At 34.4% G+C, this 17,487-nt stretch overlaps 1 protein-coding gene across 11 annotated transcripts in view; it reads left to right on the top strand.

The window, feature by feature from the left end:
• Nucleotides 1-17,487, top strand: part of CEP128 (centrosomal protein 128) — a 383,862-nt gene that overhangs the window by 328,402 nt on the left and 37,973 nt on the right. For all 11 annotated transcript variants that reach the window (XR_006203977.1, XM_042943976.1, XM_042943963.1 and 8 more), the window contains one exon: nt 223-246. Coding sequence is in view for 10 of the 11 variants with exons in the window: in XM_042943976.1 (XP_042799910.1) it covers nt 223-246 (24 nt within the window). In the remaining variant the exon portion in view is untranslated. The remainder of the gene's footprint in view (nt 1-222; nt 247-17,487) is intronic.

The raw sequence follows: 17,487 nt of genomic DNA, 5'->3' as shown, positions 1-17,487 counted from the left end.
TAAGTCTTATAGTCCTAACACTGGGTGAGATAAGAAGTACAGTGATTCTTTTATGACTGTTTTGATTGTAGAAATCATCCTGAGTAGGGATTCTCATTTTTTAAATATTTTTTAAATACATTATTACCAATGGAAGATAAAGAGAAAATGTGACAGTTAAGTAAACTTGAAATGATTTTTAATGCTTTGTTTTTATAATTATATATTATGCTTTATTTGCAGGACCGTGTAAATGCATTAGAAACGGTAAGTTGGGGCATTTTCTTTCTCCTTTTGTCAGAATTACCGTTGTGTCTTGGTGTGGATTTCAGAGCACCCCTCACCCCACCCAAAGAAGCAATTCCAGAAAGCACTTCTAAAACTACCTCTAGGATTGAAAGGGGAGAGACTAAGCTAAACTATACCTGAAAGGTAGGTGGATACACACCTTTAAAATGAAAATAATGGTAAAAAAAAAAAACATCAAGAATGATGATACCAAGATGTCCTAAATTATGGAAAACATAATTAGTTTAAATGTAATCAATATCCTATCTGTTTGTTTCTATATTTCCCAGTCACTAAAAGGATTGGTTGACAAGAAGTGGAGATTGGGATCCTGCTTATACTTTGAGGTCCAGATAGTGAACCTCAGTATGTTTTGTTTTTAATTTTTTAATGTTATTTATTTTTGAGAGAGAGAGAGAGAGAGAGAGAGAGAGAGAGAGAGAGAGAGAGATGGAGTGTGAGCTGGGGAGGGACAGAGAGAGAGGGAGACACAGAATGAGAAGCAGGCTCCAGGCTCTGAGCTGTCAGCACAGAGCCCGATGCAGGGCTCGAACCCACAAACCGTGAGATCATGACCTGAGCCAAAGTTGGATGCTTAACCAACTGAGCCACCCAGGCACCCCAACCTCAGTATTTTTGTCCATTGTTTTTACCACTACCCAAATAATGTTAAAAGCTGGTCAGCCTTTTTCTCAATACTCTTACTTGCAGGAATCTAGTATTAGGGAATACATTTCTTGAGGTGCATGAATGTAAGACGACATGCCTGCAATGTTTACTGTAAAATGATTTATTTGAAATGATTTTAGAGAAAAAGGGACAACCTCTTGTTTGACAATACAGTAATGAATGGTTAAAGTGTGGACTTTCCACCCAACATGCCACTATGGTTATGGAAAGGGCTTGTACTAAAAGACAAATTAAAAGATAAAATAAAATTGTGTCTACTTCAATAATAACATGTAATGATAGGCATATGAATAAAAAGTAGAAGAGATGTAGCAAAACTCATCAGTGACTTGTTAGACATGAGTTAGGACTGTGATTTCATTCCTTTCTCTATTTTTTCAAGTTTTATAAAACATTATATTACTTTTATAAATAAACCTTTGTATAATGAAAACCATGTGAATTGAAAGAATGGTAGAATAAATTATGGCACCACCTTATGATGAAAGATTTTCAGCCATAAAAAGTCATATTTTTAAAAAGTAAATATTGCCATATTATGCTCCCCATAATATGGGAGCAGTATATAAAGTAGTATATATATTTATGTGTGTGAGGGGGAGTGTGATGCAAATATTGAGTATTTTGTGTTAAAAAAAGACTCAGAAAGCAAGCACACAAAATATTAAGAGTGGCTTGGGACTAGTGGTGATTTTTGTTTTTTCTTTCTATGTTTTTAATGAACAGGGGAAAAAAAAAAAAGAAGCCTTTCAACAATATGGCCAGTAAAGAATAAAATATTTATTTTGTGAGTGTGAGGTGGAGAGATGCTAATGGGGCACATTTTAGTCCTGTGTAAGCAAGTGATTTTGATTGACAGTGTCCAGACCCTAGTGGGTAAATAATCTATTCCTTAGATTTAACTGGGCCATTTGGAAATTACACTGACCTTCTCAGTTTCAGTATGATGACATTGTAGGTGAATAAAATGTTTAGTGTTCTTCCACATATATTTTACTTACTCTTAGGAAGTGTCTTGCCAACAGGATTTGGCTTGTGAATTAAACACTCTTTTTAAAAATATGAACAAAAATAGAAATTTTGAGTGTGAGGACTTGGGTTCAGCATATAAAATGCCACTTATACAACATTTAGCAAATCACTTGTTTCTTGATTCCCTCCTCTGTAAAAATAAAGATAACAATAATTAAACTTATTTTACCAAGTTGTGAGAATTAAGAGAGAAAATATATATGAACATGTTTAGGGCTAAACAAATGTTAGGTTATCATTATGTGATTGCTTATTATTTCTTATTTAATCATTTGCATTATACCAATATGCCATGCAAAACTTAAAATCATACAAGCAGAAACCAAAACCTATAAATTTTATTAGTATTTGTTAGTCTTTTTAATTTATCAATCTCTTTACTAAAAGTACTATGGAGTATGATCTTAGTAAGTACCTATTCTAAGCATTCCTTTAGGAATAAAGGTAAAAATAAAAAGTCATCATGAGAAAAATAAAATTGATTAAATGGACAGGGTTTTTTTACAGTGGCAGTTTTCTCAAGATGGTTTTAATTTGAAATAATTATCATAAGTAAAGCCATAAAAATGAAAATGCTCAGTAATAATGTTAATGCTCAAATATTATAAAGTCCTTTGACTTCATATGGCATTATAAGCAGCAGATTTAATACACTTGGTAGACTATTCAACTGGTAAAGTGTTTTATAGTTCATAAAATCAAATATGCTGAAAGTAATCTCAAGATCATTTATTATTCTCTCACAACTCAGCACTTAAACCGTAGAAAAGAATTGGTGGTCTACATTTGGTTGGGTTGGTATTAACATAAGATATTGGATGTAGGGTGTATGTTCTGGTAATACAAATATGCAAAAGTTCAAAACTTCATTGTTTCATTAGGAGATTTTAAAGGTTCAGTAGTTATAACAGCTGAAAATGAGATGGTCTTTTCATCATAATGAGCAACTTGAGATGACTTGTCCCCAGTGATCTATATACTTATGTAAGGATCATGTGTCTGTTTTTCCTCCTCTTCTTCAACTTTTCCCTCTCCTTCTTCACTAGCATGTAAGCTTCTTGGGTTAGAAAGTACTTTTTACTTGCAAATGCAACCCAGGGCCTATCAAACATTCCTGATATATACTGGACAATCAGTAAACATTTGTAGAATGGATGTCAAACTGTACATATGTGACACTCACATAAGGGTATGCGGGTTTACACAGAACCAGTCCCAATAGTTGAAGAAAAAAATTCCCCGGAAGTAAATCAATTTATTATTTTCCCCTAGCCTTTTTGGTTAGGTTTAAACTTTATTTGATGTTTCACAAAAGTTCTTAGGATCTTCATTAAAGTTTAATGTGGATTTTTTAGTAATGAACCAACTCTTAACCAAAATATAACAGGCTAATACCCCAAATAAAGCTAAGTAATTACCTAAAAAACAAATCTTGATGGAGAGCCCCAGTTGATGGGCCATGGATGAGACATAGCAGTGGATATTTATTGGGTACTATACAAGGCACTGTGTTGACAATGGAGGAGAAAAGGAAAAACTATAATCAGTTCTCCAAAGGAATTCGTACTTGAGAAGTTACTTACATGTAAATAAATTAATGATGTAAGATAAAGATACATTGTCTATACTACATGAAGGAAACACAATGCATTTTGTAGGAGCTTTTATAAAGAAAAAAAATTTTTAAAGAAAAATTATAAAATAAGACATCATGGTCCAGGTTCTAGGAAAAACCATGGATTTTGTACTTTGAGGACATGATGGAGGAGATTAGATTCATCTCTGAAAGTGGAGAATCAGGGTCAGGCAGAAAGAGCCAGAGAAGGCATTTATGTTGGGGCTGTAATTAAACTTTGAAGATAGTAAGAAACCAAAGGGTTTGTTAAAAGACAATTTTACCAAAAAAGTAAAATTATGAAATCATGACTCTTCTACAAATATGAAATGAAATCATGACAAATGAGTTTATTTAACTCTTTAATTAATGAGAGAATGAATAAAATGTTACTGAGGCTTAAAGGAGAAAAGAACCACACATAGGTAAGCACTAGAGTTCTGACATGCATTTAAATTAGATGCAAAACTGGTTTCTTCCATTGTGGAGGAAGGAAATAAGTTGAAACTCCCCCAGACAACATTTATTTGCAAGTCTATGAACAAGACTCATTTGCATTGCTATCAGTTATCTACAACACAGAGAGTTAAAGTGGTAGCACAGCTATTTATTCATTTTTATTTAGCTTTTATTTTGAGCATAAAATCTTCGTTAATGTTTTATTTATTTTTGAGAGAGTGCAAGCAAAGGAGGGGCAGAGAGAGGGTCACAGAGGATCTGAAGCGGGCTCTTTGCTGACAGCAGTGAACCCGATGTAGGGCTTGAACTCACGAACCATGAGATCGTGACCTGAGCCAATGTCTGACACTTAACTGACTGAGCCACCCAGGTGCCCCCATAAAGTGGTTTTAAATCAGGCCTTGTGTCACGGCAGATGTAGTGTGTAGGGATGCAAATGTCCTGCTCCTGATCCAAGATGCCTGTAACCACTTCCAGCCTTTAGATTTGCATTGTAATGAGATAAAAGAAAGGAAGAGAGAGCAGGTAATTTCCCTTTAGTAGACACTAGAATTTGAACATACTATTTCTGTCCATTTCCTTGGGCCAGAATTTTGTGGATGATTATAACTAGCTCTAGGATTCAAAAAGAGAACCAGATAAGGCATAGACTTTTGGAAGTTTCAAAGTAAACTTCTAATCCACTCAAGGTCAGAAAACAAACTAGAGTAGAAGTTATGAAATATATGGATATGAATAATAATAGTAACACTGTGTTATAAAATGTGTGTGATACAGCAAAAGTAGTATTTATGGGGCGACTTCATGGCTCGCATCTTTAATTAGAAAAGAAGGATGAAAAATAATGAGCTTAGCACCCAGCATAAGAAATTAAAAGGATGGCACAAAAACCTAAAAAAAAAAAAAAAAAAAAAAAAAAAAAGAAAGAAAAAAGAAAAAGAAAGGAAAAAATAGAGAAAGGATTATAATTAATAGAAAGCAAACATGCAATATGCAAGCCCAGTAAAGATGGTTGTTTAAAAAGAAAAAAACAACCAATACCCAGCATGACTGATGGAGAAAAAAAAGAGAGTAGATACAAATGAATAATATTAGGAATGAAAAAGTGGATATTACTATAGCTATTTGAGAATTTAACCACATACCAGAGTATTGTGAATAATTTTGCAATCATATATTAGGAGAAATAACTAAATTCCCAGAAAAAAATTAATTTTCCAGAGTTAAGCAGAAATAACATGAATAGTGCCATAAGTAAATCTTTAAAAATAATAAAAAGTCTCATCAACAATTTTTAATCAATTAAGAATTTCTCTAGAAAGGGGCCACCAACCCCAAATAATTTTTTTAGAGAAGTTCTACCAAATATTATGGGAACAGATGATTTTAATTTTACAAAAACTCTTCCAGAAACTAGAAGAAGAGGGAACATGCCAAACTCATTATGAGTTGGCATAACCTTGGAGACAAAACCAGACATAGAAAGTATAAATAAGGGAAATTAAGGGACTTTTCACGCATTAACATGGATGCAAAAATATTATACACAAAATATTAGCAAAATAAATCCAGGAATGTATTCAAAGGAGAATTCATCATGAACAAACTGGGTTTATTCCAGGAATTCAGAGTTGGTTTAGTATTAGGAAATCAATCAATGTAATTCACCATATGACAGATTAAGGAGAAATAAATTTAATAAGATCATCTCAGTGGATGAATAAGAAGCATTTATTCTCATATCATTATCAAAACCTGTTTAGCAAACTTAGAAGGGAATTTACTTAATCTGAGTCATATAAAAAAAAATCAATGACAGACATTATCTTAGCGTTTTGAAAGTCCTCCTTTAAGACCAGGAACAAGGAAAGGATGCCCCATTCCACAGCTTCTGTTAGATACTATGCATGCAGTCCTAACCAAAGCAGTTAAACAGTTGTTATTTGCAAACAGTGTTGCTGTCTAAAAAGTTCTAGGAATTCATAGTTAAGAAAAATAGAGTTTAAGAAAGTCCATTCTCTTTCTAACTCCAGCAACAAGTACTAAGAAAATGTAACTAAAAGTGTACCAGTACAAAAGGAACAAAAAATACAAAATACATAGAAAAAAATCAAACAACAACAACAACAAAAATGCAAGTTCTTCACAGAGAAGATACTCCGGAATAGCCAAGATAGTTCTGAAGATGAGCAAGTTGGGGGTAGTTTTTGTACTATATATGAAATCTTATTAAAGCTATGAAAATTCAGGTAGTGTAGTCTTGGCACAGGAATATAAAAATAGGCCAGTGTAATCAAATATACGACCCATAAGCAGAAATACGTGTACATGGAAATGTGATGTCTGGTACAACTGGCATCCCTGATCAGGGAAATAAGGAGGGACTTTTCAATTGCTGGTATAGAAAAAAAGAAATTTAACCTCTATCTCAGATGCAAAACTTTAAAACAAAGTGTAGTTTAATATCTTCATGATCTTGGAACTTTGAAGGATTTCGGCGGGGGCGGGAGGGGGGATGACACTGAAAACACAGATCCTAAAAGATGTGACTGATGTGACCACGCTAAAATTAAGAACTGCTGTAAGTCAAAAGACAACATAAAAATAGTGAAAAGAAAAGCCACACTTAAAATATATTTGTGGCAAAATATATAGCTGAGTAGCAGTTTGTATCCAAATCAAATTGTATCCAAATCTTATTGCCAACAAAGCAATTAGAAAAAGATAATCTAGATTTTAGAAATAAAAAAAGAAAAGTAAAAGAGGGTAAAAGATATGAGCAAGCATTTCAGTTGAAAAAGAAATATGTGAATATATTCAGCTTCATTAGTAAACAGGGAAATGCTAATTGAAATCACAAAGAATTGTCAATTTTCTTCAAACTGTGTGTATATATTTTATGTACTCTTTTGTATCTGACACATTTCGCCAAAAAAAAAAAAAAAAAAAGGAATGGGAACATGTTAACAGAACTTTTTTTTTTTTTTTTTTTTAATTTTATGACAAAATGATTAATGCTGTCCCTGAGGGTAATGTTCAGAGATAGCTGGTGAGTTAGTCTCCAGACTGGAGTAAAATAACCCCTAGGAGTAGGCAGAGATTTTCCAAGGGGTCTTCAGACACAGATAGTTTTAAGAGAATCGATTTTTACATCCTCAGCTTCTACATGCATTTCAAGCAGAGTCCTAAAATGACCCTGCCTGAGGAGGCCACCGTACTTTTCCTAATCAACCTCCTCTCCCTTTACAAAAGAAAGGCCTATTCTTCACCCACCCAAGGTTCCATGATGCCAGATTCCCCCAGACACTTCAAGGTGCCAAACAAGGGGCATTTTATGATTTTGATGCCTTCGAGGCCTCCTCTAATCAAGTCACTAAGGTAAGGCTTCTTGTCCTTGTTAGTCATACATATATTTTTGATAAGATGGTTTATTAGATATATGTGGTATTGGGAATATATATTCTGAAATTGATAAATATTGTTGATAGATGTTGCGGAGGAATAATGACAATTTTATTTAATGACCTCACCTCTTTTACCCCCCTACTATAATCAGGAACAAATGTATAGCTCCTGAGAACAAAACTGAGGGTTGGAAAGAAGTAATTGAAAGTGTCTTCTTTTATTCAGGTGACAAACTTTGGCCTGGCTCCATGCCTTATTTATCTGTCTTAGAATTATAATTCAAAAAGTGGTTGTCACAGAGCATATTAACACATTTATAGAACTGAAAAATCAAGTCTGACTTTTTTCTGCCAGAAAGTTAGCCTGATTTGGCTGATTGGTTTGACATAAGGACTAGCTTTGCCAATCTGCAACTCTAGGGTTTTAATGAAAATATATTTAATGCTAATATAAAAGTATTTTTTTAAGTTTATTTTTGAGAGAGGGAGAGCATGCATGTGTGCAAGTACATAAGCAGGGGGTGGGGGGGTCGGGGGTGGGACGGGGGGCGCAGAGAGGGAGAGAGAGAGAGAGAAAGAGAGAGAGAGAGAGAGAGAGAGGGAAAGAGAGGGAAAGAATCCTAAGCAGGCTCTGTGTTATCAGCACAGACCCTGACGCTGGGCTCAAACTCACGAACCGTGAGATCATGACCTGAGCTGAAATCAAGAGTCAGATGCTTAACCTACTGAGCCACCCAGGCACCCCTAAAACAAAAGTATTAAAAATGTATACTGAGAGAATGGTATTAATATTAATATTTTTAGTTTTCTTCATACTTTCTTCATATGTAGAATTCAGCGAAATGCCTCTAAGTGAAAAAAACAGTTGTAGTCATTTGATAAGTCTTGGTAAATAAAGCCTCTTTCATATACCTTCCAAAACAAAGTGAGTGACTTTAATAACTACATTACAGTCCTTTGGCAAGTCAAGTAGTTTCTAATTCTTTGCTTTCAACAAAACTGAAAGAGGACCTAATCAAGCTGATAGATCATTAAAATTAATTTTTGATGACAGATCACTATGTAATATTTGCCATAAAACTAGGAAGGCAACTGAGTGACATTGTTATAACAAAACCACTTTCATTCTCACGTACTGTTACATGTGAACAAGATTTCTCAGTGATTAAATCTACAGAAACAAACAAACAAAAAAGAAATAGAAGTGAAATGGATTCCTGTCTTATTCAAGCAAAAGTTAGCACTTACTTATGGATACATGAACTAATTGAGTACAAGAGAAAAGTAGGCAGTATCCATCCATTAAGGGATATACTTTTGGAAGCTTTGGAGTCCTTATACATTTTACATTAATATTTCTTCTCAAAAACTTTAATATACCTAATATTAGTTATAATGAGAATTCAGGCAATAAAAATATGTAACACTTAAAGCATTATGGTCACAGGGAATTTTAAAAATCAGTTTTCTCTATATATACATTTTTGTTACAGACAAGGATGAAGTATGATAGGATAACCAATACAAAAGACTTCCAAACATAAGTATATTTTATATTAGGAGAAAACTCTGTTGGGGAAAATAGATGGGAAATAAATTCAAAGGGCAAAGGAACAATATAAAATGTCTGTCTTCTAAAGAGGATCTAATTTAGTTATTCTGTCAATGGGTAAATGGTGGTAACAAATTACTGAAGTATTTAAAGTTTGCTGGATACGTTTATGTGAGTAATATAAGAGTTTTATTTGAAAATGTCAGTATTTACAATATTCCAGAAATTTCATCCTCTGCAACTACCTAAATTTATGACGAAAACATTTGGAAAACCTTGAAATGTGTATGGGGGGGGGGGGGGGTGGGGAGGGATAAGGTAGATACATAGTTTAAAAAATTATTTCGAGAGTATTTACTCAAAATTTTGAAAATCATTGACTTAGAGCAAATGTGTAATTATGTAGCTATAATTTCTCAGTGTTTAATCAGCTTCTCAAATCCAAGTGACCTAAAACAATCCAATGTCCCTTGTTTTCAATGTATACTTAAAGAGATGATATAACTTACAGGATAAATCCTAATATGTAGCAATATGGAGAAATATATACATAAATTTACCTATATTGGGAAAAATTACAAAACGCTGGGAAACTCTTAGAAATATAGGTTTTATTCAAAAAGAAAAAAGAAAGCTGTTGGATCCTTTAGCACACCCCTAAAGGATTCATTCAGGTAATATTAGTGGTAACAGATTTGAACCATGCACACCAGTTGATCTTCAAGAGTACAAGAGAATGCCAGTATGTCTCCGTGGAAATTACCAAGTAACGCTATATTCTCTCCCTTCACACATCTGCCAAAACAGTAGACAATTGCCATTGGAGTTTTTATTTTTAATTATTTCCATCCCACCTGGAGCCAGCACTGGTTGTACTTCATCCTACTACATGTGTGATCCACTCTTCAAGCACTTAAGTTGTTGAAGAAGCACCATTGTTCTTTGTTAGAACACCAAATTCAGCTCTACGCCACTTAGGAATATATGGTGCCAATAGAGTTAACGTACTTACTGAAGTGTCCTGGTTAAGCTCAGGAAGTAACTGACTTGAGTATGTAAATCTGGCCAAATAACTGTTAATTATTTGCAATGCTTCTTCTAAGTATTTGTAAGAATCTTAAAGCTAAGTAAAACTTGCCTTTATCTCTTTATAAAGCCAGAACTTGCTGTTTCAAAACCAAAGATCAAGCTAGGTTCATTTTTGGTTTTGCCAAGACTATGAGCCTCTCATTGAAGTTGCCTGAAAGGTTTAGTCAAATTGGCTTTACACCAAATAAAACGCAGTGTGCTCTGTACAGTTTTGACCCAGAATCAGGTGAATCTCAGCAGTTTTGGCTGAGCTACATTGTAAAATTTTGGATTTGTTCAAACTTGACACTTCCTGGGAACCCATTCAAACTGAAACCGGAAAAAGGTTTTGCACAAACCCTGTCCTAGCCCGTTCTGCCAAGTTTCCCACTGCTCTAATGTTAGTCTACCTTCTGTATATTCGCATTGAGGGCAAACGGAAATATCCTCATGAATCTCTCATGAGGGATCTTGGTTGAAACAATCTAGACATTCTCCTTTCGCCACCTTGTCCCAAAATACAGAGCCTGTTTTCTGCATTAGTCAGTATTAAAATATGTACGTTTTCCAATAATGGGGTCATCTTCAAAGGGTTAAATTTCTAAAACATGTCTGTATTTAAGGTCAAAGGAAGAAAATGCTACTCAAACAAATAGGCTGTTTATTAAGAGTTGCAACCTTGTGGCAAAAGGTGATGACCAATTTAAAAATGTAAGACTTCCTTCAGCCTGCAAAAACGGTTTCTTACAGCCCTGTCAAATTTCTCATAAACACGGTGACATAGGGAAAGTGTCATTGAGAAATTATATAATGAATGCAGCTTCACCAGCAGATGAATTTAATATTATCAAATTGCTCAGTGTTTGGAGGTCAGACTGACAGCTTCATATTTGATGCTGATAAGTAGTCATACTGCCTAACTGCCTTGCTAGGCAATGTGTTTCATAGCCCCACTCTAAATACTATCAGTAACATAGTGCATCCTCAGAAAGAAGCTCTTGCTTTATATAGAGAAGATAATATGAGTGTATATTACAAAACACGATGGAAGTAGCTTTCTGAAAAAATATAATACATATAAGAAATGCTTTCTGTTTTCTTCAAGAGAGCGCATATGGGTAAAATCTCCGAGTAGTAGTGTATTAAGTTTTGTTGTTTTTTTTTTTTTAAAGATCCTACCTTAACTATAAAACAAAATATTTGTATTATACCCTTAATATGTAGCTGGTGGGAATAGTATATCTTACATGTTTGAAGTAGCCTTTAAATAAAAAGCTGATTTGGGGGATTTTTATTTTGTGCATCTAATTTTAACAAATTACAGACAAGTTTTAGCTGAAAATTATTATATGCCTAGTTTAAATGATGATGATATGGTAAAAATAGTATCTGATTCAGAGTCAGAAAAGCTAGGTTCTGGTCATATCTCTATCATGGCCAGGCATGTGAGCCTGGGCAATGTGTTTAACCTCTCTCATTTTTAATTTTCTTATTTTTTTTTTAATGATTGGGCTGGGCTAGGTGATATCTAGAAGCTCCCCTCCCTAATAGGTTCTGGTCTAATCTAAAAGGAATTAAAATTCTGGCCTTCAAAATTTCTGACCTACCAATAGTTGCTATCAAACAATTTACTTCACTCAATCATAAGATATTATATAACAGGTACTTGTTGAATCCCTACCGTGTCTCTCTAATTTCCTATGGAGATAGCAGATTAAGTCCCTGCTGCCATTTTAGATAACATTCCACCTGGAAGGAGTCTTAGAGATCCTTTTGAAAACCCCTCACCCTGCAGGCCAGAGAAGTTGATGAATTGCCAAGTGGCAAAACTAGGGCTAGAATTCAGGTGTCCTGATCAGTGACACAGTGTTCTTTCCATTCCACATACTCCTCTTGTGACTCGTAAGAGCAATGAAGACATGATTAAGGAACACTTGACAAGTGTCTAGTGAATGTGCAGAACGAAAAAGAAGGAAATCAACAGCTAGATCCCGTGTCTTTCTTGAGCAGGGCAAGAAGTGGACTTATACATAGGACATTGACATTCCTGGACCATATGTAGGATTGTCAGAATATGCCCTCAACTTATTGGTAAATAGAGTTTTATAAAGCACCTTTGAACTAGTTTTCTTCCTTTTGAATCTTGAAGAAAAGGGTTGGCATGCCTCGTTCGCATTACTAGTTCTGTCTTGAGCTTGCTCAGTGATGCTCAGTGCCTCAGTGGATCTGTTTTATTTTATGCATCCACATACCAACTCTAATTCTACTTACACAAGTGTTTATAAAGTTTATTTAGGGCTTTTAACAAACTTTGATCTCAGATGAAAGGCTGGAGAGAGCATAAATTGTCACTATTAGCACTATTAATATAAATATCCAAAGTGGTCTTATGTTAATTATTTAACATTAGTGAATGATTTCAACCTATCATTGCCCCCAATTACATTATATTTGAACATCAAACGGTAAAAGGCCAAACCATCAAAATAGCCCTTCCCTCATTATTCTCTTTAGGCTCTCTGTTCCTAATTATTTTTGCGTGGCTGGTGTTACGTAAATGGTTTTCTGAAGCTTTTTCGGTGCTTTTCACTACTATCCTCTCACCGTCTACCTATCCACAGCAAAGGCCAGTGAGACATATCCTTGACTTGTCATCAGACATGAACCAGATTGTCTAAAACACATTAAATAGAAACTCACTGACAAAACACCTGGAGTCAATGAAGTACTCCCTTTACATCTTTTCAGAGAACTTCCTGTTTTCATCCCTTGCATTTCTCTATTATTTCTAACTCAGAACTTGTTTTGTTCTGTAATACCTCAAAAGTCCTCATTACACATTAGTTTTCCTTGAAGAAGAGTGTATTTGCAGGTGAGTGAGAGGGAAAGGCAAAAGGCAGGTAACCTCCAAATGTCTTAGAGAATGATTAGGATTTGGTAGACTGGGAGTTAGAAGATCTGGTTGTGAGCCCTGGCTCTATCACAGCGACAACTCACTTCACTCCTCTGAGCCTAATTTCTATTATCTATAAAGTGAGCCCAATTATTGTCCTGCTTGTCTCACTGTTTTGTTGAGAAGAGCAAATGAGATAATCGATGGGAAAGTCCTTTTCTCATTTTTAAAAATATTCCTCCATTACGGGTGTGTTACTTTCACCAGTCACAGAAGCAGGATATATATGGACTGGAAAGTTTGGGCTCATTAATCAGGACATTCGAATTTTTGTCTGAGTTTCACCACACAGGTTATATGTCTAAGTACTCTATATCATATGAAGTTTACCTCCAAAATTCAATTCAATTGTGTCAAACTTTGGCTCTGAGACATGTGGGTTTACAGATCTTAATAATCCTAACAATTTTAGTTCAACATGCTCCCACCCCCAGATTTGGTTGACCTGGGGTAGGACTCAGTATTTTTTACAGCTCCCCCAGATGATTCTAATTTGAAGTCATGTTTGAGAATCCCTGATTTTGGTCATTGTCAACATGACCTTTAAGAATATGCCTTATGATTCATCCCCTCCAGCCTGGAGCTACTCTCCCTTCGTGTCTATCGGAGTTTGTTCTATTCATTTCCACTGAATTAATTCCATGCCATTTCTACTATAGTATCATATATTCTGTCTCCAGTATTTCTTCTTTCTAATCTACCAAAACCGTTGTAAGATTCTTTCTCAGGCATTGTTTTCTTTAATTTTCAAGTATCTTACTGAAATTTAAATTTGTCAGACTTAACGTGAAGGGCAAATTTATCCAGTCATGAATTTGCCAAATGACTAATTCTCTTATCTTAACAAATTGTAACAAACTGGCCAGTGGAAAAAAAAACATTTTTGGAAGCTATATGAACAGTTACAAAACAAATAAGTTGTTTTGTAAATCAACATATTGGGAAAATTGGCTTTTTAATCCGTTTGCTTTTGGCATCTTGACTAAGGTTATATAAACTACCTGCCTTCCTCATTTCTTCTTGTTTCTCCTTTTACTACCTTTGTATTAATCCCCTTTGTAGCATCACATTCATTACCTTTGAATCGTTTCTCCATTCAGCATGTGACAACCAGATAGATACTCCATGTGAAGGATTGAGTGTGAAACACGTCTTCTTACAAGGCAGTGTTGTGCAAGCGGTTCATGAATTATCACACTTCCCATCAGACCACCTAGAAGCAGTTCAGGAAGGCTCAGAGGGAAGAGAAATTAGGCACTACATGCTTGAAGAGGATTCTGAGAGGTGCTATAATCTTCAGTATATCATCAGGGTTAGTTGGACCCAATCTTGAGTTTCAGTTCCTTTGGTAAGGATTGATTTTTTTTTTTTTTACTTTTATTCTTTCTTAAATATCTTCCAAAGAATAAAGAGAAAGTTTCCTCATTTTTAAAAGGGAAAACACTGATTCTGTCTTGCAAATACCATATGGATCTATTGAACCATGTTATAAATCTAAGATACATAATGGATCTTGGTGAGCTTATTTTCGTGAAGCATTTTCCTACTTCATCATCCTTGGAATTATTCTATATGTTATCCATCAATCGTTCCCAGCTATGCTAGAAAAAAACTAAAATAGTATGAAAGTGGAGGAATAATGGAATCACACAGAAGGATTTGTAGTAAGTGAACTAAGTCATTACTATTATATAATATTTCAGTTTTCTTACTGTGCTGTCCAAAGTCTATCAAGAAATGAAGAGATTTTACCCTACTTGCACTTTACCAAGTTAGTCTGACACACTCTGATGGATGGTAGAAGACATGAGACAAAAGACTTTGTTACTCATGGCACAGTGGGCTCCGTGAGCTACATACATATTTGCAACTTCTCTTTGCCTCTGAGGTCCCACAGGGACCATATGGACATGGGTCTAGGTGGACATTGCACATGCAGTGAATCTGTGTTATAGCTAAGGAACCCTGAGGTTACGCAACCCCCAATCTTTATAAAAAAGAGCTACAAGAAATGCTACACAACCTTTGTCCCAGGGAAATGCTACATCTATTTGCTTTACAAATATCCTTGAAAAGCTGGGATAAAAGCTATCATAAGACATTGTAGCAGTGCCATGGAGAAGTTCCTCCCAAATGTTATATTATCTTTCAAGAAGAAGCTTTGTAGTGTTTTCTTATTATTACTTTTATTGAATGCAGGTTGAGAATTCAGAATCTCTCATTTCTCTCATAATGACAAAGAGAAGGAAACTGACAGAGGAAGACATTTCAGTTATTAGATGAATCAGAAAATGAATATAAAGAGACAGACAGCAGCACTCTAGAAACTAGTGATGATGGTGAAATTGATTATATAAGCAAAAAACCAGAATATGTATCTTCAAATGATAATATCCTAGATGAATTTTCCAAACTGAAGAATCGATGAATGAAGAATGTATTTTTAAGGACAAAAAGGAAATAGGATACTCTCATCCAGTTAGTTATTCAACAAGAAGAACTTCATCGTGCAATATTTTGCAACAAGAAGCTGGACCAGCCCATTTTTCTAAAAGAATGTATTCAGTAGGCTTTCATCTTGTATTCCTGTGTATTTACTTCATATGGTTCCTAAGTGGGCAAACGTTGAAAGCAGATTGTATAAAAATGTGATTGGAAGGAGGAGATCATACAGAAAAGAAACTTTTCATTGGATTGACCATCCTAATTGATGCTTATAGATATAAAAAATGAAAAAAAATTGCAATTATGTAGTGAAAAGATAGCTTTATCAATTTAAAAAAATAGGGGCTGTCAATACTTTTAGAAGTATTGTGTTTTGAAGATGCAAGTGCAAGAATAATGAACCAGAAGTAATGATAAACTAGAACTTGTTGGAAATATATCTGAAATTCGGAATCAATATTTATAAGATGGGTATTTTCCAGAATCATGAATGACAGTTAATCAGAAGTCCATTGTATTCATACCTTTAAAACCAGGAGAATATATAACATGCTTAAATTCTTACTAAAATTTCCAACAAAGTTATTCTTCACTGTTATCTGTTATTTAAATGTTAATGTCTGAAATTCGGAATCAATATTTATAAGATGGGTATTTTCCAGAATCATGAATGACAGTTAATCAGAAGCCCGTTGTATTCATACCTTTAAAACCAGGAGAATATATAATATGCTTAAATTCTTACTAAAATTTCCAACAAAGTTATTCTTCACTGTTAATCTGTTATTTAAATATTCTCTAAATTATCAAATAAGTAAAATACTGTTTTTAAAACTTTACTTATTGGACCAGAGTAAATGGCGATGACTAATTTTTCACGTTTACTAAAGATTAAGGAGAAGTAAATTGTTGTGTTCCACGACCTGGAAGCAAAGTGCCATTCTATATTCTCTTTTGTTTGTTTGTTTGTTTGTTTGTTTGTTTGTTTTACAAATGAATTTCCTGTTCCCCTGGTGTGTCAATTGCGACTTACTTCAAATGATATTACAGTAAATTTGATAGACCCAGGTTGACTATCAATAGGTATTTTGTTTGCATGTCCAGAAAGCTCCTTTAAGTCATTGGATTCCCTCTAAGTTTAAGAGATAGAGAACATATTTATATGTAAAGTAGTGTTCTGCATGACTTTGTGATGTACCTATGTCTGCACCTTCTTAGAAATAATATAGACCAAATCTCTCACCTTTAGCCTCCAACTAAAGTTGGTGATGAGGGTGAGGCAGGTAAAGGCAATGTAAGGAATACAAAAAACTTCAAATTTTGTCTTTCTGACTGGTACTTCTCCTGGGTATCCTGTCCTAGTATATCCCAAGAAAATGTAGGGAGCAGGAATTCTCAAAGAAAAAGTAGAATACCTTTCTCACGTAACTTGATTTATTGTCGCAACATCACTATTTCTTTTAGAATGTATCCCAGAACTCCTGGCACACCCATATTCACTTGAGAGCATAGGAGATCATTCCCAAGTCTAATATAAATTATCTCCTCTTTTACATTAGCATATTTTTAAATTACCATTGCATGTATACAGTTACTGGATGACTGAGAAGTAACTACAGGACCAAATTCAGTACGTATTTATTGGGTAGCTGTTATGTTTTAATACCAAAGAGCCCAAAAATAGTAATGTATAGTCCCTATGTTTAAAATTTCCCAGTTTAATGGTAAAAAAAAAAAAAAAAAAAAAAAAAAGTCTGTTAATGAGACATTACAATGTAATATACATATGTCTCGCTATTGCCCTAATAACTTATTTTCATTCAGGAACTGAAAGAGTATGCTTGAACTAAATCTGGGCAGCTTCAGCAGAATGAAGTCTGATGTAGTGATGTTATGTAGTTTGATTTGCACACAGTAAGTGCTCAGTGATTCTTGTTGCCTAAAAGAAAGACATATGTCTCATCCAGTTTCTGTATAACAAATCCTCTGAAATCCTGCCTAA

The sequence above is a fragment of the Panthera leo genome, chromosome B3, assembly GCF_018350215.1.
Source record: "Panthera leo isolate Ple1 chromosome B3, P.leo_Ple1_pat1.1, whole genome shotgun sequence".
Classification (NCBI taxonomy): Eukaryota; Metazoa; Chordata; class Mammalia; order Carnivora; family Felidae; genus Panthera; species Panthera leo.
Note: the sequence above shows the minus strand (reverse complement) of the source record. Positions and strands in the feature narration are given on the sequence as shown.